The sequence below is a fragment of the Anarrhichthys ocellatus genome, unplaced genomic scaffold (assembly GCF_004355925.1).
Source record: "Anarrhichthys ocellatus isolate YVR2014 unplaced genomic scaffold, GSC_Weel_1.0 scaffold34, whole genome shotgun sequence".
NCBI lineage: Eukaryota > Metazoa > Chordata > Actinopteri > Perciformes > Anarhichadidae > Anarrhichthys > Anarrhichthys ocellatus.
In genome coordinates this window covers 176394-202506 of record NW_022280064.1, presented here as the reverse complement: position 1 = coordinate 202506, position 26113 = coordinate 176394, and the positions used below count along the sequence as shown (strand labels likewise).

General features: G+C 42.1%; 1 protein-coding gene across 2 annotated transcripts; it reads left to right on the top strand.

Moving 5' to 3' along the window:
* Window positions 1–11121: 11121 nt before the first annotated feature.
* vegfab (vascular endothelial growth factor Ab) lies at window positions 11122–25043 on the top strand. 2 transcript variants are annotated; one of them, XM_031866076.1, is made up of 8 exons: window positions 11122–11822; window positions 13735–13774; window positions 14710–14906; window positions 15771–15847; window positions 18404–18436; window positions 21011–21085; window positions 22622–22765; window positions 23330–25043. In XM_031866076.1, the coding sequence occupies exons 1-8, from the start codon at window positions 11769–11771 to the stop codon at window positions 23349–23351; spliced, it is 642 nt and encodes a 213-aa protein (XP_031721936.1). In that variant the 5' UTR covers window positions 11122–11768; the 3' UTR covers window positions 23352–25043. The 2 variants fall into 2 exon arrangements, with proteins under 2 accessions (XP_031721936.1, XP_031721937.1); XM_031866077.1 differs by lacking the exon at window positions 21011–21085 and having other exon boundaries at window positions 11129–11822.
* Window positions 25044–26113: the final 1070 nt, after the last annotated feature.

Here is a 26113-nt window from a genome sequence, read left to right as displayed (position 1 = left end):
GTCTGTTCAGCTGAAATATGAATAATTAAACAGTTACCTCTAGTGGTATTTACCGATGTGGTGGTTGTACGGATTATCTTTATCAATTAACTCAGAATTATTCTGAATCATTTGACATTTTATGGCTGTGTGTGGACTTGTGCCTTTGAGGAATGCAGAAGTATGATTTAAAAATGTTATTCTTGTACATGGTGAACATATCAGCTGCCAAGGTGTGTTTGGAGAGTGTGGCTGCTGGTAAAAACAAAACTATAGAGGGTAATGTAATGTATTACGAAACCTGTATTGTAACATTCCTTCGATATAAAAAAACAAAAAACAAACATTGAAATAGTCTACAGCTATGCCAGCGGCTCTGTGAGGCTGTTCTTAGCCACAGCAGTGCTTTTAGCTAAATGTCGGCATGCTAACTTGCTCACACTGACAATGCTAGCAATGCTTAGCAGGTTTAATTTTTACAATGTTCCCCATCTTAGTTTAGCATGTTAGCATGCTAACACTTCCGAATTAGCACCTAACACAAAGTACCGCTGAGGCTGATGGGAATGTCACTATAGTCTTGCAGGTAATTGGTCATAAACAATAGTATTGGAGAAGGTGACCTGATGATGGCACATGATAAGTCGGGGGAACAAAGTTACAACAATTCATCCACTGGGGACCATGAATGTCTGTACCAAACATACCTGCCCTCCCCAGAGACACATAGCTAGCAAATCAAAAGTGTCCCTTTTACTCTGGATAATCCATAGCACACATCTTTAACTGTTTTCATTGGGACCATTTCTTTGAGGGAAAGTATCCAGTGACATTTTGTTGTCTGTGATCTGCTAAATTTAGAGGTTTTAAGTGGTCCAGGTGTATTCAGGTTGGTAAATCAGCTGGCATTCATCTCAGCTTCACAATGCATTAACCTGAGGTCAAAACCTGAGTTCACGGGTCAGTGATTGTGATTTGTGATTGTTTGTTTGCTGGTGTTTGTGTTTGTGCTTGCGTTTGTGAGGATTCCTGTGTGGTCAGGATGGGAGAGTTGTGACAGGCCCATAATAAAAGGCACACACCGATAAGGACAGTGTGTGCGTAAGGAAAGTGACATGAACAGAGAGTTCCCAAACACACCTGGGAGATGTTCTCACAGGAGATAAAAGTGCTCAATTGTTCACAGCAAATACCATTCATTAAATGGCTTGACATTTAGGATTGGAAAGGATCTTACTTTGTATCCTGGATGAAGAATTTTCCTTCTCAGGGTACTATTTAGACAGAGAGAGACAAAGTCATGGATGCACTTTGAAGATATATTAAACAATGAGATTAGTCTGTTTTAGCTCAACAAACAGAGACCTGGGTTTGTGTCTTATCTCCTACCAACAGTCAACATTGGTTTTCTGTATCCAAGAGCATTCCCTCCTTAAAGTTACTGTGAGGAACTTTTAACTGGGTATGAAACAGTCTAAATGTAATAGTGGTGCCTCTGTTTGATTAACATAAGTATACAAGACCATCAGAGAGAAGATGGCTACTTCTATATAGTTATTCTTAATGCTTGCTATCGGTGCCACTGGACCGGATTCTGGTGAAATCAGATGAAATCATGCAGGTTCACCAGAAAATCTTTCAGCTCAGACTCCAGCGGGGCCTCCAGCAGGGACCAGCCTGCCGCGGACAGACCCAGCTTTGCTGCAGCCTTCGACCTGCAGTCAGAATTGGGAAGGGAAGAAAGGGAAGGGAAAACCAGGACTGAGCGTATCAGACTGTCAGGCACATGCTGCAGTAAAATAGTTTTGTAAAAGGACTCTGGTGCTCAGAACTACCAAAAGTGACAAAAAATTAAAGTTCCTTGCAGTAACTTTGACCTTAAAGCTGCAGTAATGAACATTTGTATATGAACAATTGGAAAAAATGACTACATATAACGTGAATGACGTCATTTGTGACTCTGCTTTATGAAACGCTTTTAAGCATCTTTCCGCTCATTATTTTGGTCATACTGCACCCAACTTAAATATATTTAGATTCAAATTCAACACTTAGTCATTCTTCTTTCACTGGATAAACAGGAAAAATTGTAAAATAGTCAGAAACATGAATTAATGGAGTCATATGTATCTACATTTGAAGCAGTTACAGATGGATTTTCACTTGTGAAGACTGACCTGAGCCCATATACTGTGCTGGTCTTCTTCTCTAACTCCCAGATTTGCCTGTTACTTCCTGAACATGTGGTCCCTCAGGGCCAGTCCCAACATATCGGAATATGATCAATGTTGACAGCACTAGCCTTTGGTCGGGTTAAAGTACAGTAAATGCTCCTCTCTCTCCGGCTCTTTCCTTTCATTTTTCTTCTTCGCTGACCAAATAGGCTTATGAACTCTTTGAACTGCTTGACTGAGTACACAAAAACCAACTCACTTACTGGAACTGACCAAAGGAGATAAACTGAAGAGGAGTGAGGGAGAAAAGTGATGAGGGGGTGGAATATACCGCTCTCTAAAGGAATGGAAGAACCATCTTTCTTGCTTGTTGAAGAACTCAAACTTTATCTCTTACTTCATCTAAAAGCTTCCACTTATCTGCTCATCCTAACAAGAAAGCAGGACGGAGGAGGAGGCGGGAAGGGTAATGAAGGTCGGGTGGACGTGTGCTTCCTCTGCGCGGCACGCTCCACACAGCTGGGCAGGGTCAACGGTCGCAACACTGATTGGCTGATGATTTATACCTCCACAATCAAGAGGGAGTGAAGTCATCTGTGCCACATTGAATCCAAATGGCCATCAGACGCTTTCTGTGAGGAATGGAATGACGTTTTTTAAAGCCTTATCTGAGAGACACGCACATTTGCACGAACATAATGGGCCCAAAACAACCTGCCTGAACACAAATCACACGCATACACCTCATTAATATGTGGAAATGCACACCCACTTATGCAGCTCGGTCATATGGTGTTTAACAGTGAATGTTATCGTAACACATTATCGGGGCACTCAGTTGAAGGTTAATTCTTGGATAATTTATATAAGATTGGTGAAGAGGGCAACTAAGATAACCCGGTCAGAAGCACCTTGCTGTGCAAATCACTCCCTTCCGCGCACACACACCGGCAGCTCACGCTTCTCGCGAACAGACGGCAAAAGGCAAAGACTCACTTCTTACAGAAAGGGAGTATGGAAAGGAGGGAACAGAGAAGAAGAATGTGTAATTTGGCGCCAGGTGATAAAAGAGTGGCAGTCAGCCATTGGGCTTTCTGTAATGGAATGCCTCTGTTACATTATACATTCAAACAATGTGACTTTCATCCTAACATGCTCACACACACACGCACACACAGCTGTTTCTGCACAATAAAGCATTCACAAATGCATCTACTGTATAGTTGTTTGAGTGTCAGAAAATTTAAATTGTAATTATAAAGACCTTCAGGGTTGTAGTTATGTGATAGATAATATATTTCTAAATGTATTTGGACTTTTTGCAAATAGTCAAAACCTTTTGTTATCATCTACATATACGACAAGGATTAGCTCGTCGGCCCCTTTTGGACCCCTAAAAATGTTTTCAGGAATATAAATCATCTGAGCACTTCAGAGGAAACAATGCATGCATGTAATCTGGTGTTTTTACAACTACAAGCAAAAGTCCAGAATTTAATCATTCTTAAATTACAGCAGTTTTAACGACAAAATGTTCTCAAGCTCAAAAGTAAAAGTACTAAATAGGCAAAATTACCCTTTAAAGAATGTTAAATTGGATTATTGTTACTGCAATCAGCTCTTAATTGTAGATGATTCAAGGTATAATGCTTAACCTTTTTGATACTGTTTGACAATATAATATGAGTTTTCATTCTTAGTGGCGGGGTCCGCCATCCCTGTGCTGAACTCAAATTGCCCTCCCATGCACCAGGGATTCACAGGAAATGATGCAGCATGTAGTCCAACGTTTTCTCTCATTGATGTCAGCCTCGATGTTTACTGTTCACTGTACTCACACCTTTACTGCTGCGAGTTTACATTAAAAGCATTCAACTGGTTGAACACGGGGTGGCTTTTATTGTGAACCAGTCACAGGAAACACAATGTATTTGTCTCAGATGATTAGCGCTGAAATTGCATTCTCAAAACAGTACAATTTGTGACAAAGTTGCTGCTCAAGGAGTGTTGACTGTGATATTAAACTGCACTTGCTGTCTCCCTCAGCACAGACAGGAATCACCTTGACTTTCTGGTATCATGATGACGTTTACAAATGTGCGTCAATGTGCAGATCCACGCAGGGGAGGCTGTTTGTTGTACTTTTAAGAAAGGACCACTTCATTAAAGCCTGTGTGTTTTACGCATGTGTATGTATGTGGTCAGCACAAACTGGGATGCACTCGCTCACCCATGCACCGTATCCACTGTAGCCTTGCCCTCTTGAGTGCACACACACACACACAGGAAAACACACACACATACACTCTGAGTCAGCAGAAACGGGAGCCCGGTGACACCGTTAATGAACCCAAGTGTTATTCTTCATTTAAACTACGGACGTGTACCGAGCCGAGGGACTCCTCTCAGGACTGCTCCGGTTACATGACGGCCAAATCCTTCTCTTCCTAAAAGCTCTCTTTCTCCTTATCTATCACTCACTCAGCCTCTCTGCTTTCTTGCTCCATCATGCTTCAATTCTCTCCACTGTAAAGTCTCATTGTCTCTCTCGATTTTTTCCGTTTTTTTTCTTTCTCCCTCTTTCCATTGTGAATGCACGGTAACTACGGTATGAGTTGTAGCAGGCAGGCGTTATATGTCAGGCACATAGCTGCCAATTTATGTCATTACCTACTCCACCGTGTCTATCAATCTGTCAGTGTCCTGCAGAGGCCTGTTGGTCCAGCAGAGGGCATCACTGCTGTGGAGCATGCAGTAGCACAAATTATATTATCTAGAAATATTAGACACAACAACCCAAAGAGCATTTCATTCAGCTAGTTGTGAAAGAGAGACCTTGAAGTGCCATTGATTTTTAAAATCAGCCTTTGAACAAATGTCTTCAAATGGTTTCACTTTACTAAGCTTTTGTCTCTAAGAGAGAACTGAATTTAAAGATGACTTCAGGCTTTTAACAAGCAGATGGGGGAAACTATAGTTTCCCTTCATTGAGCCAAATCAATTAAACATGTTTAAGTGGTGGAAAGTAACTGAGTAGATTTATCCAAGTAATGTACTCAAGTCCATGTAGTATCTTGGATACTTCCGGTTCATGGAACCGTCACGTTGTGATGATGTCACCGATGTGCGCCAGTGAGTGTAAAATACGATACGAATAAAGATGGACGCCCACCGCGCCCTATGAGACAAACTGGTATCATTCGTTTTACTGAGACACTTACATGTCAGTAGAAACTGAATATTACATGGTGTCAGAATAGCTTCGACCTGACGACGAAAGATGGTGAACACAGGCTTCCCCAGGCCACGGATGGATTGGGATTCATCTAACCTGCCCGACGCATGGAGAAAGTTTCGCCAGCATGTGGAGCTAATGTTCTCCGGCCCGCTAAGCGCTAAAGAGGAGGAAGAAAAGTGCAGATATCTACTCCTGTGGATCGGTGGAAAAGGCAGAGATGCATATAATACATGGACCCTCACGGCAGATGAGAGAAAGGTACTCCAAACGTACTATGCGAAGTTCGAAGCATATGTAACGCCCAAAGCTAACCCCATTTCCGCGCGATATGAATTTCACGAAAAGATACAGAGGGATTGTGAAAATTTCGACCAGATTGTGACTGAGCTAAAGCTGCTAGTAAAAAGACTGCAACTACCCTAACGGTGATGAGATGATTAGAGACAGGATCGTTTTCGGTACAAACTCTCCAAGAGTCCGGGAAAAACTACTCTGTCAGGTTCCAGATCTAAAGCTCGAGAAAGCGATTGACATTGCACGCTCACACGAGCTATCACAACAGCAGCTAAAGACTATGGGTTGCCCCGCCGCTAATACAGCTAGCCAGTCTGTTCATGCATTTAGCAGAAGGCCGTTCAGTTCCGAACAAAGATACCACGGACGCAAATTAACTGGCGGGAACGATAGCAGCAGTGCCACGCGCAGCAAAGAGTGTGGAGTATGCGGAAGAGAACACGGTCGCACGGAAGAATGCCCCGCAAAAGGACGTCATTGTAACAAATGCAAAAAGCCCAACCACTTTGCTAATATGTGTAGGACAAAAACACAGTATCAGCCATCAAAATACAAGCCCAAGAAAGTCCATGCTGTTTCAGCACCAGTGGATCTGTACATTGACACTATTATAAAAAAGCATGAAAATACAACAAGGGAACAGGCATTTGCAGAGGTAGAAATAGGAAAAGCGAAGCACAAGCTAAAGCTCAAGATAGATACAGGTGCCCAGGCTAATGTGATACCAGTGAACATATTTCACAAAATATTAGGGAGTATTAGGTCCGTCAGACAGCAACATCTCAGGATATGGTGGACAGAGACTTGAAGTAAAAGGAGCTTGCAAGTTAGCATGTTTAGACCTAAACTTGGTCAAGCTAGTGCACATGGTTGACGCACAACCAAAAACACACACCAGCATCACAGAAGAGTTTGCTGACGTATTTAAAGGCATTGGACTGTTCCCTGGAGAATGCACCTTTCGCCTTAAACCCTCAGCAATACCAGTGGTGTGCCCACCTCGCCGTATCCCATATGCCCTGAGCAACCGACTCAAAGATGAGCTTGACGAAATGGAAAAAATGGATATAATCCAAAAGGTAACAGAGCCGACTGAGTGGGTGAATGCACTAGTGGCAGTGGAAAAGCCGAAAACAGGAAAGCTTAGGGTGTGTTTAGATCCCCGCCCCCTAAACAAAGCTATCCAGAGACCCCACTATCCACTTCCCACTCTAGATGATGTCACACCAAGACTAGCGCAGTACTTCAGTGTACGGGACGCTAGATCTGGATACTGGACGATAAAACTCAGCCAGGAATCATCCATGCTGACCACGTTCAACACCATCTACGGCAGATATTGGTTCAAAAGGCTCCCTTTCGGAATCATTTCTGCTCAGGATGAGTTTTCAGAGTGTCGCAGCCATCGTAGATGACATTTTGGTGTATGGCCGCACCAAAGAGGAGCACGATGCCAACCTGCGCGCCATGCTGGAGAGAACCAGAGAGAGAGGAATAAAGCTAAACAAAGACAAAAGCATCATCTGTGTCTCTGAGGTGAGCTATTTTGGACATAGACTGACACGAGAAGGCATCAAGCCCGACCCTAACAAGGTCAAGGCAATTAAAGGAATGGCTCCCCCATGCAGCAAAGCAGAGCTGGAGACCATACTGGCCATGGTCACCTACCTCTCCAAGTTTGCACCCAGACTTTCAGAGACAATTGCCCCGCTCAGACAACTGCTGAAAGAGAACAGTGAATTCACGTGGGACTCAAATCAAGACGTTGCATTCCAGCAAATGAAAGACCTGCTGACACAGGAGCCCGGCCCAGTGCTCACATACTTCGACCACACCAAAGATGTGAAACTACAAGTCGATGCATCAAAATGTGGCTTAGGAGCAGTCTTGCTCCAGGGAGAGAAACCAGTCGCATACGCATCCAAGACACAAAATGAGACTGAAGAAAATTACGCTCAAATCGAAAAGGAGCTGAACGCAGTGCTGTTTGGATGCAGATGCTTTCATCAATATCTGCACGGACGACAGGTGATCGTCGAGTCAGACCACAAACCGCTGGAGTCAATCATGCGGAAACCCTTGGCAGCCACACCGCCACGCCTACAACGCATGATACTGCAACTACAAAGGTACGACATTACCATTACACACAAGCCTGGAAAACAAATCCCGGTCGCAGACACGCTGTCCAGAAAGCCGATTGAGTGTGCTGATAACTCTTTGAGTGAAGGCATGGATTTACAAATCCACACGGTGATCAGCAGTGTGCCGGTGAGTGATCGCAAAATGGCAGAAATCAAAGCTGCCACAGCACAAGATGAGCAACTCTCAATGTTGAGACAAGTTATCCAAGCAGGATGGCCTGAGTCAAACAAAAGGTGTCCGCCTGCTGTCGCTGAGTATTGGAATCATCGGGATGAGATATCAGAGACAAACGGGATCCTGTTCAAAGGTGAAAAAATCATTGTGCCACACTCACTCAGAGCTGAAATGCTTTCACGCATACACACTGGACACTTAGGGATGGAAAAGTGTAAGAATGTAAGAAGCGAGCAAGAGACGTAGTGTTCTGGCCCGGAATGTGCAAACGGGTAGAGGCACTAGTAGGATATTGCAGCATCTGCCTTGAGCGACGCAGCTCCAATACAAAGGAACCGATGCTCTCGCATCCTATCCTGGAACGACCTTGGCAAACGATAGCCACAGACTTGTTCACCTGGCACAGTACTGACTATATAGTTGTTGTTGACTATTATAGCAGGTACTTTGAGGTAGAAAAAAATCACCAACCTCACATCCATGTTCGCCAGATTTGGAATACCCCAGACAGTAATCAGTGACAATGGACCCTGTTACAGTTCACAAGAGTTCAGAGTTTTTGCTCACGCATGGGACTTTGAGCATACCCGCAGAGTAACGGTTTGGCTGAAAAGACTGTTCAGACTGTCAAAGCCCTCATGGACAAAGCACATGCACAGCGGACAGACCCGTACCTCAGTTTACTGGAATACAGGAACACACCAGTTGATGGACTGAAGTCGCCAGCGCAGCTGCTAATGAGCAGGCGTCTGTCGCAGCGCAGTTCACAGCAGAAGGCAACTGTGCCAACAGAGACAAAAACAATACTACGACAGGAATGCTAGGACACTACCGGCACTACCAGAAGGAGCTATGGTCCGTTTCCAGCTTCCCAAAGGGACATGGGAACCCACAAGTCGAGCCAGCAGGTACCCAGAGGTCCTACAACATTTGCACTGATGGAGGTCACATGCTCAGGCGTAACCAGCGTCACCTCCTGCAGATGTGTGAAAGTGGCGCAAGCCAGGTGCTTCCACCAAACAACCACCAGGTGGAGCCTGAGGACACTGAGTCTCAAACAGTACAGCAGGACCCTGCAGGTCATACAGGTCCCAAACAGCCACCAGACTGTAGTACCACCAGATCAGGCCGCATAGTGAAGCCTAGAGACATATTAGACTTGTGATACCCAACAGGAAAAGAACTGAAAGATATATTCATGGAAATAAAGTGTTTAAGTTTGAAATAGTTGAAATGCCGTTTAGACATGAACTGTTGATGAGAAAATTGTTTTCATATTTCCTTCAGTAACAGTGTTATTGCAGATTTGGCATACATGGCTGCCTATATGCAGTTTTTCTGACATGTTTAAATACATAATGTTTACTATTTCATTTGGTAGCTATAGCCATGTTTTGTTTCAAAAGAAGGGGGATGTAGTATCTTGGATACTTCCGGTTCATGGAACCGTCACGTTGTGATGATGTCACCGATGTGCGCCAGTGAGTGTAAAATACGATACGAATAAAGATGGACGCTCACCGCGCCCTATGAGACAAACTGGTATCATTCGTTTTACTTAGACACTTACATGTCGGTAGAAACAGAATATTACAGTCCACTTTTGAGGTATTTGTGCTTTACTGAGTATTTTTACTTTATGCTACGTTATATTTCATTTCAATACATTTATTTATCAAATATTGTTACTAGTTACCTTTCAGATTTGACATTTTTAGAATCATACAACACAATGAATTGTTACACGCTTAACTGTATAAAAGTCATGAAAGAGCCGTGTTTTGTTTACAATTTGTTGTATTATTCATTGCATTGGGGATATATTTTGTTTTATTTTAGTTGTGGTACAATCTATTTTTTCATCATTGGATAGCGGACCAGGGAGAGTAGCTACAGCCTGCAGAAGTGCATGTTGAAGTGGGACATGGCTACAGAACTCTTAACATCCTGCAGGAAATGGTGAGGAAGGTTTTGAACCAGCTGGCAGTTAAAATTAGCCCCTTCATGTTAACCAGCTGCTACATGTTAATGCATCAATAATAATAATAAATACTATAATATAGCACTGACAGGGGCCATTCAGCATGATAACTCAATATACTTTTGATACTTAATGTGCATTGTACTAACACTTCATTACTCTAACTTAAGTACATTTTTGTATACTTGTAATATAGTGTCTTTATGGTCTGATATTGCTGCTTTTACTTTAGCAAATTGTATATACACACTCCCATTACTCAATGTCGGAAAGAGGCTGTATAATGTCCTTAATACCGCAATCTCCGTCATCACCTCCATCATCATCATCGTCATTATCAGCAGCGTCACAATCATAATAAATGAGCTGTTTTTTAGCTGTTTCGCTGCATAGAGCCCCTTCATTTATCGGCATGCTTGCCTTTCTCTTCCATTTTCCCTCATCATCGCCGGGATGTTTCAGCTGTTGCTCGCAGAAAAGAAATTCCTGACCAGTAGTCAACCTCGACCGGTCAGGTGGCTTCTTCCGTTCTCCGTCAGCGGAGTGTCAACGCGCGATGGGGAGGAACTTAGTCACGATCGACGCACATAGCCGACTCCTACTTTCCATGCGCGTGCTCCCGGCTGATCACGGACGGCAACGTTGCACTGCGCACGCACGCATACACAAAGCCATACACTACGTGTCCGAGCACACCATCCAAGGTCATACTGTCTGTAGCATTTGTGCGTTAAAATGTGTTCACCAGTAATTTCCCCACAGTGAATGAGTTCAAAGGACTTCTCAACGAGGTCTGTATAGATGTGTTTAACTATAATGTAGGCTACAGCAACCCATAGAGTATTAGATTGTGCCTCTTTGAATGAGCTTTTAAAGCTGCGCCAAAGATGCGCCCGTCACACGACATGTGGGGATTATGAAATTGGAAAGAGTTGATGATATTTCAGCCGGTGACACAAATTATTATTAAGATGCCCTCAGTTATTTTATTCTCAAATAATAAAAAATAGACCGGCGCTTGTGAAGTCAGCTTTTATTAGCCCGTCACATGAGTCGACGTTGAATAGGTGAAACTTTTGAAAAAATACTCAAAAGTGCTGTATAGATAGAAGACACACCCTTGTTCTGATGTCCAACCAATCAACCACGACCCAGGCTCGCGGCTGCCTGCGGTCGCCACACACGCAGCCACAGTGTGGAGAGACCGACACGGAGGTGGACGCGGTCTATCTGACGTGAGGGCGCAGACCTGCAAAGTGCGCAGTGACAGAGGAGTAAAAAAAAAAAAAGGCAAATAGACAAGTTTTGTGGGACGAGTAGGCTATCTGTGCGGTCTTCTTTTTCACTGAACGTCATCCTGGTCAATGCTCAAGTTGTAAGTAGGCTACAAGTTTCCAATGGACAGACACTTGGAGAAGGCTGGCGCAACAAGCATGGGATTACTTCTGTAATGTGGATTGCCATTCTTTTGCAAGAAAATAAAGGTCCGCTGCGGAACAATGTGGGACGTTTTGCGTCTTGGATTCTCGTTTTTCTGGATATCTTGAAAATAATTGGCAACAGTTGAGAAGGAAGAAGTTATGCGCAAAGGATTCTATGCTCCGACCCCGGGACCATCATGGATTTGCCATTACAACCCCCTGCCCCTTATTTAGAGAAGTTTTAGCCGGTCCACTTGTGTTGCTATTGTACTTGTTGTTTTAAACTTAATGTTTGAGAACAAATCGCCACTTTGGCCACTTGGATTTTAAATCGTCGCCTGCCTTTGGATTGGATTTCAAACATGAACTTTATTGACAGTTTGACACTATTATTTTTGACGCTGTCAGCTGTCAAGGTGAGTCATGTGTTTCAGAGAGCAAACTGGAAATAACAGCAGAAACATTATTCGACCTCTATTTGTGTATAGCAGCCACTGGTCATTAATGTGTAGCTCGTCCTTGCCTTTCCTCCGGCTAGGTCACAGCTCGTGTTTAAACAAACCGACATGTTTCGTGGCTTTGGGGAGATTTAAAGAGCCATTACGCAAAGCCGACACTATATAAACCTAACCCACACACTCGCAGGTGGTGCACTTTTTGTGTTGCAAATGCGGCACATGTGATGATTATCAAATAATATTGTGAAGTTTGACGCTGGGTGATCGCGGGCCTGCTCTAAAACCTCCTTGGAGATATTATTACGCTTTAAAGGCGCAGTGGCTCCATTCTGAATTAGGACATGAGCAGGTTCATTCCTGTCACTGAGACTACTCTCACGGTTAGCCTGCTTCAAAAAGGAGAAATCCTACTTTTCACTCCGATAGTTAACACTCGGTTTCGGGACAAGACTAGCACATTCCCAGATCCATCAGTTCGACGCGAGAATTGTAATGGCTGTTTAAGAGCGCGCTGTAAATCGTTACCCATATAATCATTAATCAAGTGCAGTGTCCAGGGAGGCTTTGAGCAAAGGTTTCCTAGTGAATTAAAATAACAATACACACCACCTCAATAGGAGTCTGCATTTTTTTCCACCAACGAGATTGGATTTTGAAGGATTATTTCTTATAAAAATATGCAATCCTAAAGGAAGCAAGGGTGTTTCAGTTTGTGACATAGTTCTCTCTCGAGAATCTCACCCTTAAGTTCATGAAATAGGCGCCATGCAAAGTCCAGTAAAGTGTTTATTTACCCAACTGGGTGATTTAATGACAGCTAAACCCGCGATCAACACCGAATAGTTTCAGGATGCTGTCTAGTTGCTCATATCCAGTCGGCCTATCATCGGTTTAGGGGCCGGTGTTCGCAGCTTGACACCCTGCCTAATCATACAGTATATGGGGTCTCCCAGCCCACATTGGACCCGCTCACGCCACCAGAAAGGGGGTGGAGACTCTTTTTTAAAAGAAAAAAACCGTTTAATTAAGGAATGGAAAAAAACTTTCGGTGACTCACTGAATATAAGCCGGTGCTACAGGACCGGGTCTCACGCAATATTGGCAAGATATTGCGCGAGTTGCGCGCCTCTATGAGAGAGCGAGAGAGAGAGAGAGAGAGAGAGAGAGAGAGAGAGAGGGCGCGCGGTCGTGCGCGTGTGTGAAAGAGAGAGAAAGTTGGCAAAATGCTGCTCTGTGGTCGGCTGGTGTGGTGACAGCTACCCCCTGTGAGGGAAAGTAGCAGGCTGAAATTCTTGCCGGTTTTAATGGCGACAGTTGCCAAGAGGCGGCGGAGGCACACAGAGGTTTGGTAACTGAAACAAAAACCATCACAGTCATGCAACAGTGGTAGAAGTTAGGTCGTCTTTGGCACGTTGTACCTCTGGCTAAATATTTGGCCGTATGAGGCCTAATACACTACATTTAGCAGGCTATATGATCATAATTATTAGTATATTATATGAAAAAGCGACTAATAACGGGGTAATCTTTATTTCAGAATGTTGAGACATATTGACAACTCTTGGCTGAACTATTTTTTTCCTATAAATCCAGATGTGGTGAAGGACCAGAATCACGCTCTGAAAACTACATTAATATTTATTTCCAATGCTTATGGAAGACATAGTATGAACATTTGACGCTCATTGCTTCCTTTATTGCGTATAGCCCAAGATATGATACATAATGTGGTTTTCATATTCTGGCAACGGTCAACAGAACATGTCAGAATGTAAATATATGTTTTGTCCAACTGTGGATGAGTAAAGGGCAGGAGCTCTTGCACAATCTACTGTAACTAACAGCTTGTCATTTTTGTCCCTCCTTGCAGAGCGCCCACATACCGAAGGAAACAGAAAGAGGTCCACATGGTAGGTGTCCCACAGGGCACTGTGGGAAAACAGACTGCATGGGCTCCCTTGCTGGCACTCAGCCAAATAGAAACAGGCTAGTTTGAGATCCATCTTTACATTAAAGGGAAATTATCGCCTCCTGGTGGACATCTGCATAGATTGACCTTGTCCAGATTTATCCCCCCCCCAAACTCCCCCTTTTAGTAAATGAGTTCAGTTTCACCCTTAAATCTTAACTCTTGGACATTTTCATCCCGGACAGCATTCCTTCTTGTTTGAGGTTAAGCTGGGGAAATGTTATGGTGACAAGACTCTTTTATAGAATGGAATTTCACCCTCTTGGCCCACACTTTTATTTTGCACAATCCGAGCGTTGCCCAATCTAATTTGGACAATCAGAAGCTGAACTTTGTGATACTGTTCAGGCCCTGTGTATTTGGATTGGCTTCCCAGAGGGCTGTCAGGCAGGCGTTGTTTTAGGCTCTGAGTGATATTTTGGAGGTGTTGTCTGTCTGTGTGCTAATATCTTTCTCAAGAGCAGAACTCCTGCAAAGACTGAGAGGGGATTGAAGCGGGGAAACAGACTATTGGCTATCATAATGGGGCTGTAGGTGAATAGGGCAGAAGCAGAGCTATAAAACACTGATGCAGCGGATGGGGTCCAGATTGATATATAGATAGAGTATTATTGAAATTGCATGTGTGTGTAAAAGTAGATGAATCTCTGTAAACCAACCTTTTCTCAATGGAATAATAGAAAGTAAAACGTGTGTGTGCATGTTTGTGTGTGTTTCATTTCCTCCACTGTGACTTGTGAGCCTGCCAGTGTTTTTGATTCACGCCTCCTTTTAGGTGTGCGTTATTGTCACAGCACTGCACTGTTCAGGAGTCGGTGGTTTAGACTAAAGCTGCCATTTTATAACCCTTGTACACTGTGACTCTTGTCTCCCCAGTGATCCCTTTAATGGAGGTGTACAACAAGAGTTTGTGTCAGCCTCGGGAGCTGCTGGTGGAGATTCTGCAGGAGTATCCGGAGGAGGTGGAGCACATCTTCATCCCGTCGTGCGTGGTGTTGACGCGCTGCGCCGGCTGCTGCAACGATGAGATGCTGCAGTGCATGCCGACATCCAGCTATAACGTTACGATGGAGGTCAGCAGCGATATTTGTTACTACAGCAATACTTCCAGGACGTGTGTGTTCTTTAAATGATACTTTATTTTTTGCCTTTTTACTTGGGCTCTTCATGTACCCATCTGATGTGCCCTTCTGGTCAGCACAAGTCCCCCTCCGCTCAATCTAAATGCCCCTGCTGTTTGCTCACAGGCTGCTCAGGTGTGACCTTTGGGCAAAAATCAACCATATACTTTGCCTTTTTTTAAATTGTCACCCCTCTGCTTCTCTGTGTATGAGGAGTCAGTCTGTTTAAATGTATCATATCATTTCTAGAAGGTAAAGATCTTCTTGAACTTTGCATGTCTTGTTTATGAATTCAAGTTCATTAGTCAAGTCTCCACACAGATGTATTGCAAAATTTCCTCCACATTTCCAGAAAACCAGCAAAAGATAATGCAAATGAATGCACTATCCACTACTTTTATGCAAATAGCAGGACTCGGCACACTTTGGTGCTAATTTTACGGTCGGGTGGCATTAAACCATTAGTCTTAGTCAAACCTCAAACTGTTCAAAACAATGTGCAAAATGTGATGGAAATTTAGCATTTATGTTTGTTTGATGTGTTAATTTGAGGAACTTTGCCATCTCTTCCGTTTTCATTCCGATCAGTGTAAGAATTCATAATGTGAAACTTATAATGAATACTATTAGAACCTATTTTTCTTGGGTTCGTATCAAAAACTGAACCTTAGTGACCTTTCTGTGTTACGTTTTGTTGATTCTTCTCCATCTGTTCTAGTCTATTTCTTGAAAGCTATGATAGTAACAGTTTAAGACTGTAGATCCACGAATATTACATTCAAAACTGACAATTTCTCTTCTCTTTTTTTTTTACAGATTAAAAGAATAAAACCCCATTGGCAAGAAAATGATATTTTCATGAGTTTTACAGAACACAGCGCATGTGAGTGTAGGTAAGAAACCCCGAACTCACACTGAAACACGCACAAAGTGAATGAAATACTAACTGATGTACGTTGGTGTGGCAGAGCAGAGGTTCAACCAAACACGTCATGTAAAGTTATCGTCTTGTCTGTTTGCCTCTGACACATTCAACAGATGTGTATCAGGTGGAGTCATATCTTGCCTTTGCTTCTTTAACTTTGCTGATCGTAAAAAAGACCTGAGCTGGTTTAAGCACATCCCAGCAAACATCCTCCATATTGCTTTAGTGTATCGTCATTCCATCGTACTTCTCAAGCAAAGGAGATACATTTGTGTGAATACAGTGCTACCGAATCCATTGTTTTTCCTGTTTGGCGTGTGGAGGTCGCTCCAGGAACTACGAAAGTGTGATAGCTTTAGTTATTGATCTCTGAGATAAGAACTGTGTGTCCTTTTTGGGGCCTCCAGTCGCAGTAAGGTGACATCTACTGGTTGGACTTGTTGTGCAATGATTATTACATTTTATGGATCAGTTTGTTATTCCGTGTTTTGTTTTGATAGGCAGCTAATATAATCTGTCAAAGCCCTGTTGTAAAAAGAGATAAGTGCTGCAACTTAATGTGGAATTAGTGGCGTCTTCTTTCTGTGCTGGAGTTTAAGCTCGACTAGCACAGCAAAATCGGATGGTTCTCAGAAGTGAAACAAGGAAAAAAGTAAATATTTCGTCTTCATGTCATCTTCCTCGAATGATCATGTCACTATCCAGGTCAATCATTAGGTCATAAGATGATAGACGTAAGATGCATCACTTCCTGATGTTTGGTAAATCCGATCATCATGGTGGCTGAGATCTGAGCTGTGTGACATGAAATAGTAAACTGTGACACAGCGACACGGATGCGGGACATGCATCATCCTCCCACGTTTAAGGGAAATCTAAAAAGCAAACAAACATTGGAGGACTGTTGGCCGAGGACCGAGATTTCTCTTTTCTGAGCTATTACATCTGAATCATGTCTGTGTTTTGTGCAGTGAGGCTGCAGCTGACTGTCTGGAGAGCCCCTGGTTATAAAGTAATGTCACTCTGAAGTTATTGCTGTCTGTGATGACACAATACTTTGCTGTGAAATCATTTAGATGCAGCTATAAACCTTTTGGGCACCTTCATAACATTTTAGAGGCTGTGATCAATCTATTTTGTAGTTTAAGATGTTTTAATTTACTGTATTGTTCTGGAAATGGTATGCAGGCATTAAGCACTATAAACAGAACATGTCACTGACAGAATTTCCAGTGAGTCCCTCATGTATAGGAAGGCAATCCCAGCTCGGGAATGGCGGACTCCGCCACCAACAATGAAAATCACTATGTTTTTAAATTTTTTGAATTCAACCTTTATTTAAACAGATAAAATCTATTGAGATAAAATGTTGTTTTGCGATGGCGTTCTGGCCGAGAAGGCAGCAAAGTCAAATGTCAAGTTTTCTACAAACAATAAAGCAAAGACAAAACAATACATTACAGAGTAAAAACTTAGGTCAACACATCAACAGAAGAGGTGAAACAGACACAGATAGTGTATGATACATATAGACAAAACGGAAACAACCAAATTGTTATGCATGGTGGCAAGAACAGTTTGTGATTAAAACTTCTGATAACTTTTGTTTAAAAGTGGCTAGCTAGACCGACTCTGGATTGAGTCTAGTCTGCAGATCATTCCAAGACCAAGGCCCTTTATAAATTAGACAGAGTCCCATCAAAACATAGATTGATTCATTAAAATATAAGGATTATACTTTTAACCATGTACATGTAAGTGCTAACAGAAATAAAATCCAATCCTTAGAGTCATTTTGCCTTTAGTACTTTTGCATGACGCTTCAGTACATTTTGTTAAAATACGTTTGCTTGAAGGATAATTTAATTCAGTACTTTTGCTTGTAATTGTAATAGTTTTACATCGTGGTATCGCTACTTTTACTCATGTAAATATGGCACATGTATCTGCCAATAGGTATCAGTCAGCTTCAGATGACATACATATGCACACATACACATATACCTTCAGGCTTTATTTGGCCTTTTCATGTAGAGTTACTGTACCCGTATTTCAAATAGAAACTTGGCTGTGTGTCCGTGACCTCTTTGAATGAAACACAGTTTCCTAACACTTTTGGCCAACAGTTCTCTCCAGAGTGTGCCAGCAGATTTATTGCTCCACGTTCTGTTATCGCAAGTGTCGTCACATGGACGAGAAGTGAAACAAACCTGCCAGCCTGCTATTGTGGTCCTGTTTGTGTGCGTGTGTCTCCATCAGTGAACATTCCCCCTTTGTGTGCCTGTCTACGAGTGTGTGCACGGCATTGTTTCCCAACAAATCCGCTTCATTTACTGAGCGATTGAAAGTGAAAGCTTTATCACAGTTTCTGATACAGGACGATGACGTAACGTGATTTGAAAACAATATGATGCAAGTTTGCCTGTGGCGATAATGGTCTCTGAAGATCTTGATAAGTATCTGTTTACTGAGAAACAACAGCACGCTGTGATCTAATGCCGTCTTCTTTCTTCTTGCCTTTCAGGTTAAAGAAAGAAGTGAAAGAACAGAAAGCAAAGTGAGTACAGCACTCTTTCTGCAAGGAGATTGGGTTGTTTTTTTTTCAGGGGGAATCAATGTGGACTTGAGGTTTGATCTTTTTCCTGTTTTGACCTGCAAACAAACTCTCCCTCTCAGTTGTCTGCATCGCTATATTCTTTCACATTCACACACTCAAACACTCCACAACGATAACATTTAATTAAATGACAAGCTAGTACATGATATCATGTCATGCTGAGATTAGCATGCAGCTCTCAGGTGATAAACACGGGGAATACCAGCTCAGTCCATTCAGGTGAATGAGTGACACTTGATGAGGGCATTGCCCTCTCTATACCTGTCCTTTACACCCGTCCTCCTTATTCTATCTCATCTTTACATTCCTCTCACCTCTTCTTTACTGTTTACATCCCACTTAACTTCTGTTACTCGGGTGACTGGTTGCTCTGATATAGATAACACTGTTTTTGAAGACCGGTTAAACTTTTCTGTTTATGGTTCTTGCTTGAGTGTCAGTGTGCAAAGGGTCATGAAAACTCTTTAATCCTCCTTCTGCGAACAGTCGTTAATATCGCTCCATTGCAGTGGGGGATGTCAGGTCATCTGTCATATAGATAAGTGCTAGTTTTGAGACCTCCTCTTCAACCTTGTCTTCATTGATTACGAGTCTGCAGTCAGTGGCGTGCGTCTACAAAGTCATGGTCTTAGGGTCATTCAACTATCATTTCTGATGCTTTCAAACTTTCATGTTTCATTTTAACGTCGCCCGCTGACCTCTCAGTAGGGACAGGTCTCTGGAGGTATTCCTGCTGTGGTTGTGTAACTGTCAACGTCCACAGGGAAACTGGACCGAACATGAAATAGGAAATTCACGCATTTACAGGAGTTTCATCCTATCCTTATTGGACGGTGTCATATTTGTCATCCAGTCCCAGCTGGGTCTGAACGAGCACCATCGGATGAATTGTCATGGAGTTTGATAAACACGTTGTGATCCCCTCATATGGCTCCATCATTAGGTCAAATGCTCTAGGTTTATGTCTAAATACCTTCAAAACTAATGACATTGCCATCAGCCTCAGCTGCACTTTGTGTGTGATGCTAATAAGTGAATGTTAGCATGTTAACACGCTAAACTAAAATGATGAACATGGTAAATGTTATATCTGCTAAACATCCACATGTTACCATTGTGAATATGTAACTATGCTGACATTAGCATTTAGTTCAAAGAACCTCTGAGCCAAAGTACAGCTTCACTGACTCTTAGCCCTTTTTTTCTGGCCTGTTATCTGGTGGCGGGTTTTTGCCTGCATCAAAGCCAACATGTAAAACCAATATTTCCACAGACTGAGCCAGGTGACTTCCACAACCTGTGCAGCAAACTCCTTGTGTGTTCCAGAATATATATTTTAAACATGACCTTTTCCTCAGGGAAACTTGTCATCATTGCGATCACGAAAATACATTTAAAGATGCAAGCTGCTGCTGGATAAAAGGTAAAAAAAAATTAAAAAGGGGGGAGTGTCAATTAGGATCGAGGTCTGAGTCTATGATGTGTTGAACATATATTCCTGAACATGCCAGAAACTAATCATGGTCGGGTAAAAAGAGTTTTTATCAACCATTACACAGTTTTTCTGCTTAAAAATAAAAGTCAGCATCATGAACTGTATATAGAGTTGCCATCAATGTCCACAGAGGCATTTTGTTTTGCATTTCTCTATAAGTATTACAAAAGTTTTCTGTGTAGTTGTAATCATCTAAGACAGCAAAAGCTTGTGCAACCCAGCTTGTCTTTGAACACGCATCCTGCTATTTTAATCAAGCCTGCACCTGTGAAACTCCAGGTGCTGTTCTCATTGTACTGTGGTCTGAAACAAGTTGAATCAGCCATAAAGAGTTGACCCAGTTAGCTTGAAAGATAAAGTTTTAGTGAAGTCATTGTCCTCTGGGAAATTACAGAACAGCGAACCGAGCCAAACAGACTATTAAATCGCTTACACAGACTGCAAAGACATTGTACTGTTTTACAAAATAGGTTTTTCTATTTTGTATACAAGTTGGACAATAAAGCCATTTCTAACAGGGAACATTTGATATTCATCACATTGACAAACAACAGGGTGTATGCAAACCCCCTACAGTAAGCTGTGGGTGTGTCTTTAAACCTTACAATCTACAAATCAGGACACACTTTTGAAGTTGCTTCTTCATTTAAAAAGTTAATTTTTAGTTAATTTCAACAGCTTAACAAAAGAGTGGTGTTTTTTTCTGCTGTAATCTTTGAATTCAAGATAGCAAACATTTAGACACATCACATACACTCATGTGAACACTGCCTGACGCCTTTCTCATAACATGATGATATAGGTTATCATTCCAAACAGGCCAATCACTAAAAAATAATCAAATTAAGGAATAACCTGTTTTGAATGACTGATAGTTTGGCTCTTTGATTTATAGAAAAGATAAAAGATTGCTATTCATCAGTGTTGGTTGTCAGTGTAGGCCTTTCTGAATGAATTGGCCCATCTCTCCTCAGTCTTTCAGGCATCTCTCTGCGTTGTTGTTCTCTTTTCTCTTGCAGAAAATCCCGGAAAGTCAAGGGTAAAGGCCAAAAGAGAAAACGAAAGAAAAACCGCGACAAAACAATTCACGATGCGTATGTCAGCTCCGCCTTCTCCACCTACCTGCACCTGAGTGTTGCACTTCTCATAATTAAGCTCATTTGGGAGGAGCTCATTTGCCCTTTTTAATTTGCACCTTTAGCAACATCAACTAGCATGTCGCTTCTGTGTATTGTCCTAACTTTGTCTCGTCAGTCATGTTCCACATACTCAGAATATCAATGTCTAAGCTGCCCTGTTTGCTAACGTTGTTTTGTTGACGTAGCCTTCGCAAAACCTTACATAACCAAGGAAGTACAGCAGACCTGTCAGCCATATCCCACATCACTAGAGATGAACCATGACCCATCTCCACCCGTCAAAATACCCATGTAATCTCCCCACAACCTCACCAGCTCCCTGTCTAAGGAATATCACTCTGTGCGGGTGAGACTGGGACCTTGGTTGGAATGAGATACAGCAGCATATCATAAAAAACAGGACAAACTTCTTCTAACATCTTGTCTGATACCAAGTTGTCTGATTGATAATGGACACGTTTAAACTAGGTGATATAAACAGTTCAGCTGTTAGCTGTAACTTGAACCTTTTACTGAAACAAGGTCACAGCTCCACCATCGTGGCTACGCAGACGGGTTCATACTGTTCTGGTATCTGTGCTGGCATCGGGATTGTAATCACGGGGCTGTGTTCAGTGTTGAGTCTGTGCCGCTTGGCTGTGTCTCGTACCCGTCTCCTTTCCACGCTTTCTTCTTTTCATCTTTACAAACAGGTTTTGCCATCATGTGCATAATGCTGGTACTTTTTATGTAATGTAAAGATCTGGGTGATGGCTATCTAGTCTTTTTTTTTTTGCTCAGGGGGATATGCAAACAAATTGTTTAACAAGTACTGTTTTGTTTCTTTGCCTGCTTTTGTCTCTGAAACTATACAAGAGCACCCATATCTTATTCAACAATAATATAAAAATGACCTCATGTTTCTCCAGTGCTCGTACTGTGAACTACTACGTGTCTGTGTGTTAATTTGTAATTTGTACATTGAGATGTATCTGAGCCTTCCTCTGTCAATCTAATGTCCCTCTGTGGGAAGCATAGTTTGCAGTTGTCACTCAATAAAATAAAATGTTTCTTAACGGAGCACCAAGCAGACCCTTGAGTCTTCTTTATCAAGAGTTTTACATTTTTAAGAGTGAGTGCGAGGACCTTGACCCTCAGTTCAAAACCAATATGTGTCGTTTTGTGTTGCATGAAACAGTCCAGAGCTTTGCTCCCTGCATGTCTATCACATACAAGGCATTTGTGAGCGGTCCAATCAAAGAGAGAGGGTTTGGGGGGAGTGTTGGAGGGTAATTTTACTGCTGTATTTGCCTGCTCTTTTGGGAACCTGTGTGCAATACTACCCAACTGTCACATGCACTACAACTTGTGAGGCCGTGGCTCGGAAGAGCAAACTGGAGCTTACGAAAGGGTTGACCAAAGGGTGACCTTTCTTATGGGTGGTTATGGTACACTGTGATAATCATCCTCTCTCTCCCTCCTTCCCATCTCGGTCTGTCTCTTTCTTTCCAGTGTTTGTGAGCCATGTTGTGATCAGTGCTCGGAGAGGAGAAAGCGCTTGTTCGTGCAGGATCCAGCAACCTGCCGGTGCTCCTGCAAGCACACAGATGAATACTGTAAAGAACGCCAGCTAGAGCTCAACGAGAGGACCTGCAAGTAAGTTCTGTCGGATAATAGAGCCAAATGGAAATTGTAACTTCTGACTTCTGTTCCAGAAGTAGGAAAAACTCATAGCTCTACGAAGCTTTATAGTGTCATTGTTTTACAACTTTACCGATTTGGTTGACTCATAAGGCTCGCATCGGTGTCGTTGACGCTGTGTTAAACCCACTTCATGCTACTTGCCCAGCACCAAATGCACTACTAAGTTAGCAACTAGCTGCTGAACATAGTGGAGCATTAAGCTGCTAAAGAGCCAGATACAGTATATCCGTCAGGAGTTGGTGGAGACTAAAACAGAGCAAAAAGGGAGGTGAATATTGGACTTACGTTTGTCAGGTTGTGGCAAAGATGACTCCAAATAAATATCAATGTTGCTCCATGACTCTTGGTTGATGTGTAGTCAACTGCTAACTCCTTTGCCAGAAAAGAAGTTGCAGAGATTTGTGATCCAGTTACACAGGCTAGCGGAATACTGTGGCAGCTAGCATGAATAACATTGTGACTTTGGCTCTTTTTATTCTTGTTCTGATAACTGTTGATTCTTTCCCTCTTGTTTAGATGTGACAAGCCAAGAAGATGAGAGAGGTGGCAGCACCAGATGTACAAGATGAAGGAATATTCTAGATATTTCACGGCACAGCACTTTGACCTTTGAACCGTAAGCTCTTCTTTTCTGTGGAAAGCATTCCCCTTGGACTGTCTTTGAGAGTGAACAATAAGAAAGACTGAACTGAAGTTTCCTCCCACTGTATATCTGTGTGTATATATAGACCATGATAAAAGAAAAAAAAGAGTACAGAATTGTTATGCTGCTACGAAAACAAATAACTAAACCCATCATTTGACAAAAAGCAAATAGCCGCCATGTGGTTTTGCATTTCTATTGGGCTTGTGATGCAGGTGTAGTCTTGTCGTCAATTCATTGTATGCAATTACTTCACTGGATATGAGTCTCTACTGTGGTTGTGTGTCAGTCATAAAATTGCAAAACCTCTCAATCTAAGATATATTTAACTGCTAAAACAGCGGGTGAGGCTGAAGAGGACATGGGAGCGCGCTCTTCTTTCAAAAAACAAAGGATGGATTTTCATTGGTCGATTTCTGCTTTTGCTTTTGGATTATAACAGCAGGACAACCAGGACAGCTGAATCTGTCTTGACATGACGTTGCAGGACTGACATGGACTTACACAATGTCACCATTGTGATCAGCTTGCAGAAGAAGTGACTCCGGAGTGCCATATACTTTTAAAGGGATACTGGTTGTCAATATAGCATCCACTGTTTTGCTATGTCCTTCATGAAAACCACTGAAAACATCCTATACTGTAGTTTGATTCCATTTGAAAAACTGTGCCTCACAATATGTACTGAGAAATCTTTCAAGTGCTTTTTAAATTATTTTTTGTGTCCTTTTTCAGGAGAGGGGATTGTCAAAGTAGTTTTGTTAGTTGTTGAACTCAATACAGAACCCATTGATTGCATATCTTCATCTCTGAACTTGTACATACTTAATATCCCTTTATGCCATAGTCAATTCTAGATAATTTATAATGTTATAGAGTATTTTTCAGTATTCAGTCTTCTACCCATATTTAATTTGGTTTATTTATATATGCAGTGTTATGTTCCTGTGGCTGTCCTATCTCCCCACCATGTGTAAGGTCACTGATGGCTGCTCTCAGCATGGAGCCTCTCTGTGCTTTTCTACGAAACCAACTAAAAAACAAGTCAGAAAATCGATTTGTTAACATTCCCTAAATGGATCATTTGTACTGGTGTACTGATGACAAACCTCCTCCGGATTTTTCAACCCCTCTTATCTAAGGGTGTGGGTGCTGTGTAGGATTTTAACATGCTGTGTGTTTGTGAAAATGTGTGTGTATGAGTGTGTCTTCACATGCATTTGCTGATGTACACATCTGTATGGAGTTGTTAGTACGTTGTATTTTAGTATTTAAGTAAGTAGCGGACATGTGTTTTGTCCGTCCTGCAACATGCAAATACGAATAAACTACTGCTAGCAGCTCAGCATACACTACCACAACAACAACACCGTTTTAAAGTTAGATACCAATCTGCATCCTTTCTGCCGTCAGTCATAGACCCCTCATTATTACTTCTCTTTGTCTCTCCTTCACTATTAACATGTTTTCTGTGTCTATGTAAAACAGTAAAGCATATTTATTTTCAAATTATATTGTTTTTATATAAAATAAGGAAAAGGTTGCTGTGTTGTGAATGCTGTGTTTTCAAGAGCTTTAAAAAGGCAACGTGAGTTTTCCATGTTTTTGTGCGTCAAGCTGATGCTCACACATCTGGTAAGAATAACGCAACTCCCTCATTCATTCCAATGAAACCACTGCGTTGACGCAGCAGACCTGTTCTCACTTCCAACTTGTCAAAGTTGGAAGTGGTTAGTGCGACCTCGGCGTCAAATACATACGCACCGGGGGGGCACCCATTAGTGTCTGTATGAGACGCACCAGGTTTTCAACTAACTCCAATTTAAACCCCTCTGTGTCATCATTAAAGACATCAGAGTCACTGTCGTAGTATCTGCAAAAAAGTCCACCTGGATAGGTTAAACAAACACAGGACTTTCACCCAGGAGACTTCCGTTTGTGTCCTGGGTGAAACAAAGCCTGCATTGACTTATTTTAGCATAATTCTTTTACGTTACTTAGCCATCTTAATGCCAGTTAAGTAATTTAGCGACCAAATACTTTTGTTGCTTAAGTAAAGCCTAAAAACTAAGCAAACCCACGTTGGAAGTTTAATTGCCAAAGGCCACTGATTTAGCACCGGTATTATATATATATATAAAACACTGTGTTTGGCAACCAAGTACATGCAAGAGCATATTTCTAGTAGATTACTTTGTGCCATAGAAAGGGTGATTCTACAATTAGTACTTCCAGAATCTTACCGTGTCTTTTTAATTGGTGAGTCATTGTATAGGTGGCCATCAGCTAAACTACCTCCATGCGAGGCGAATGACACAATATTTAATTGCATCAAGAAACAATGCAACTTGCCTTGTTAGAGTGAATGCTTTCACTGCAGCGTTGGGCTACCACCTCTTTTGGCCATTTCCCCAAACCAGAATTCTTCCTGGAATCCAGGAACCTTCAGGAACTCATATAGATTACCTGTAAAAAATAAAAAAATTTCCTGGAACATGTTTCTAATTTTGGTACATGAGCTTCACGGCCTGCCACTTTACTAGATCTTTCCCACAGTCCCTCTTTTCTTGGTGAAGAAATTTTCACTTTTTCAGGAATTTCAACACTTTCCGCATGTATTGTATGACAAACCTGATACCTGTAACCTCCTAGCGAAA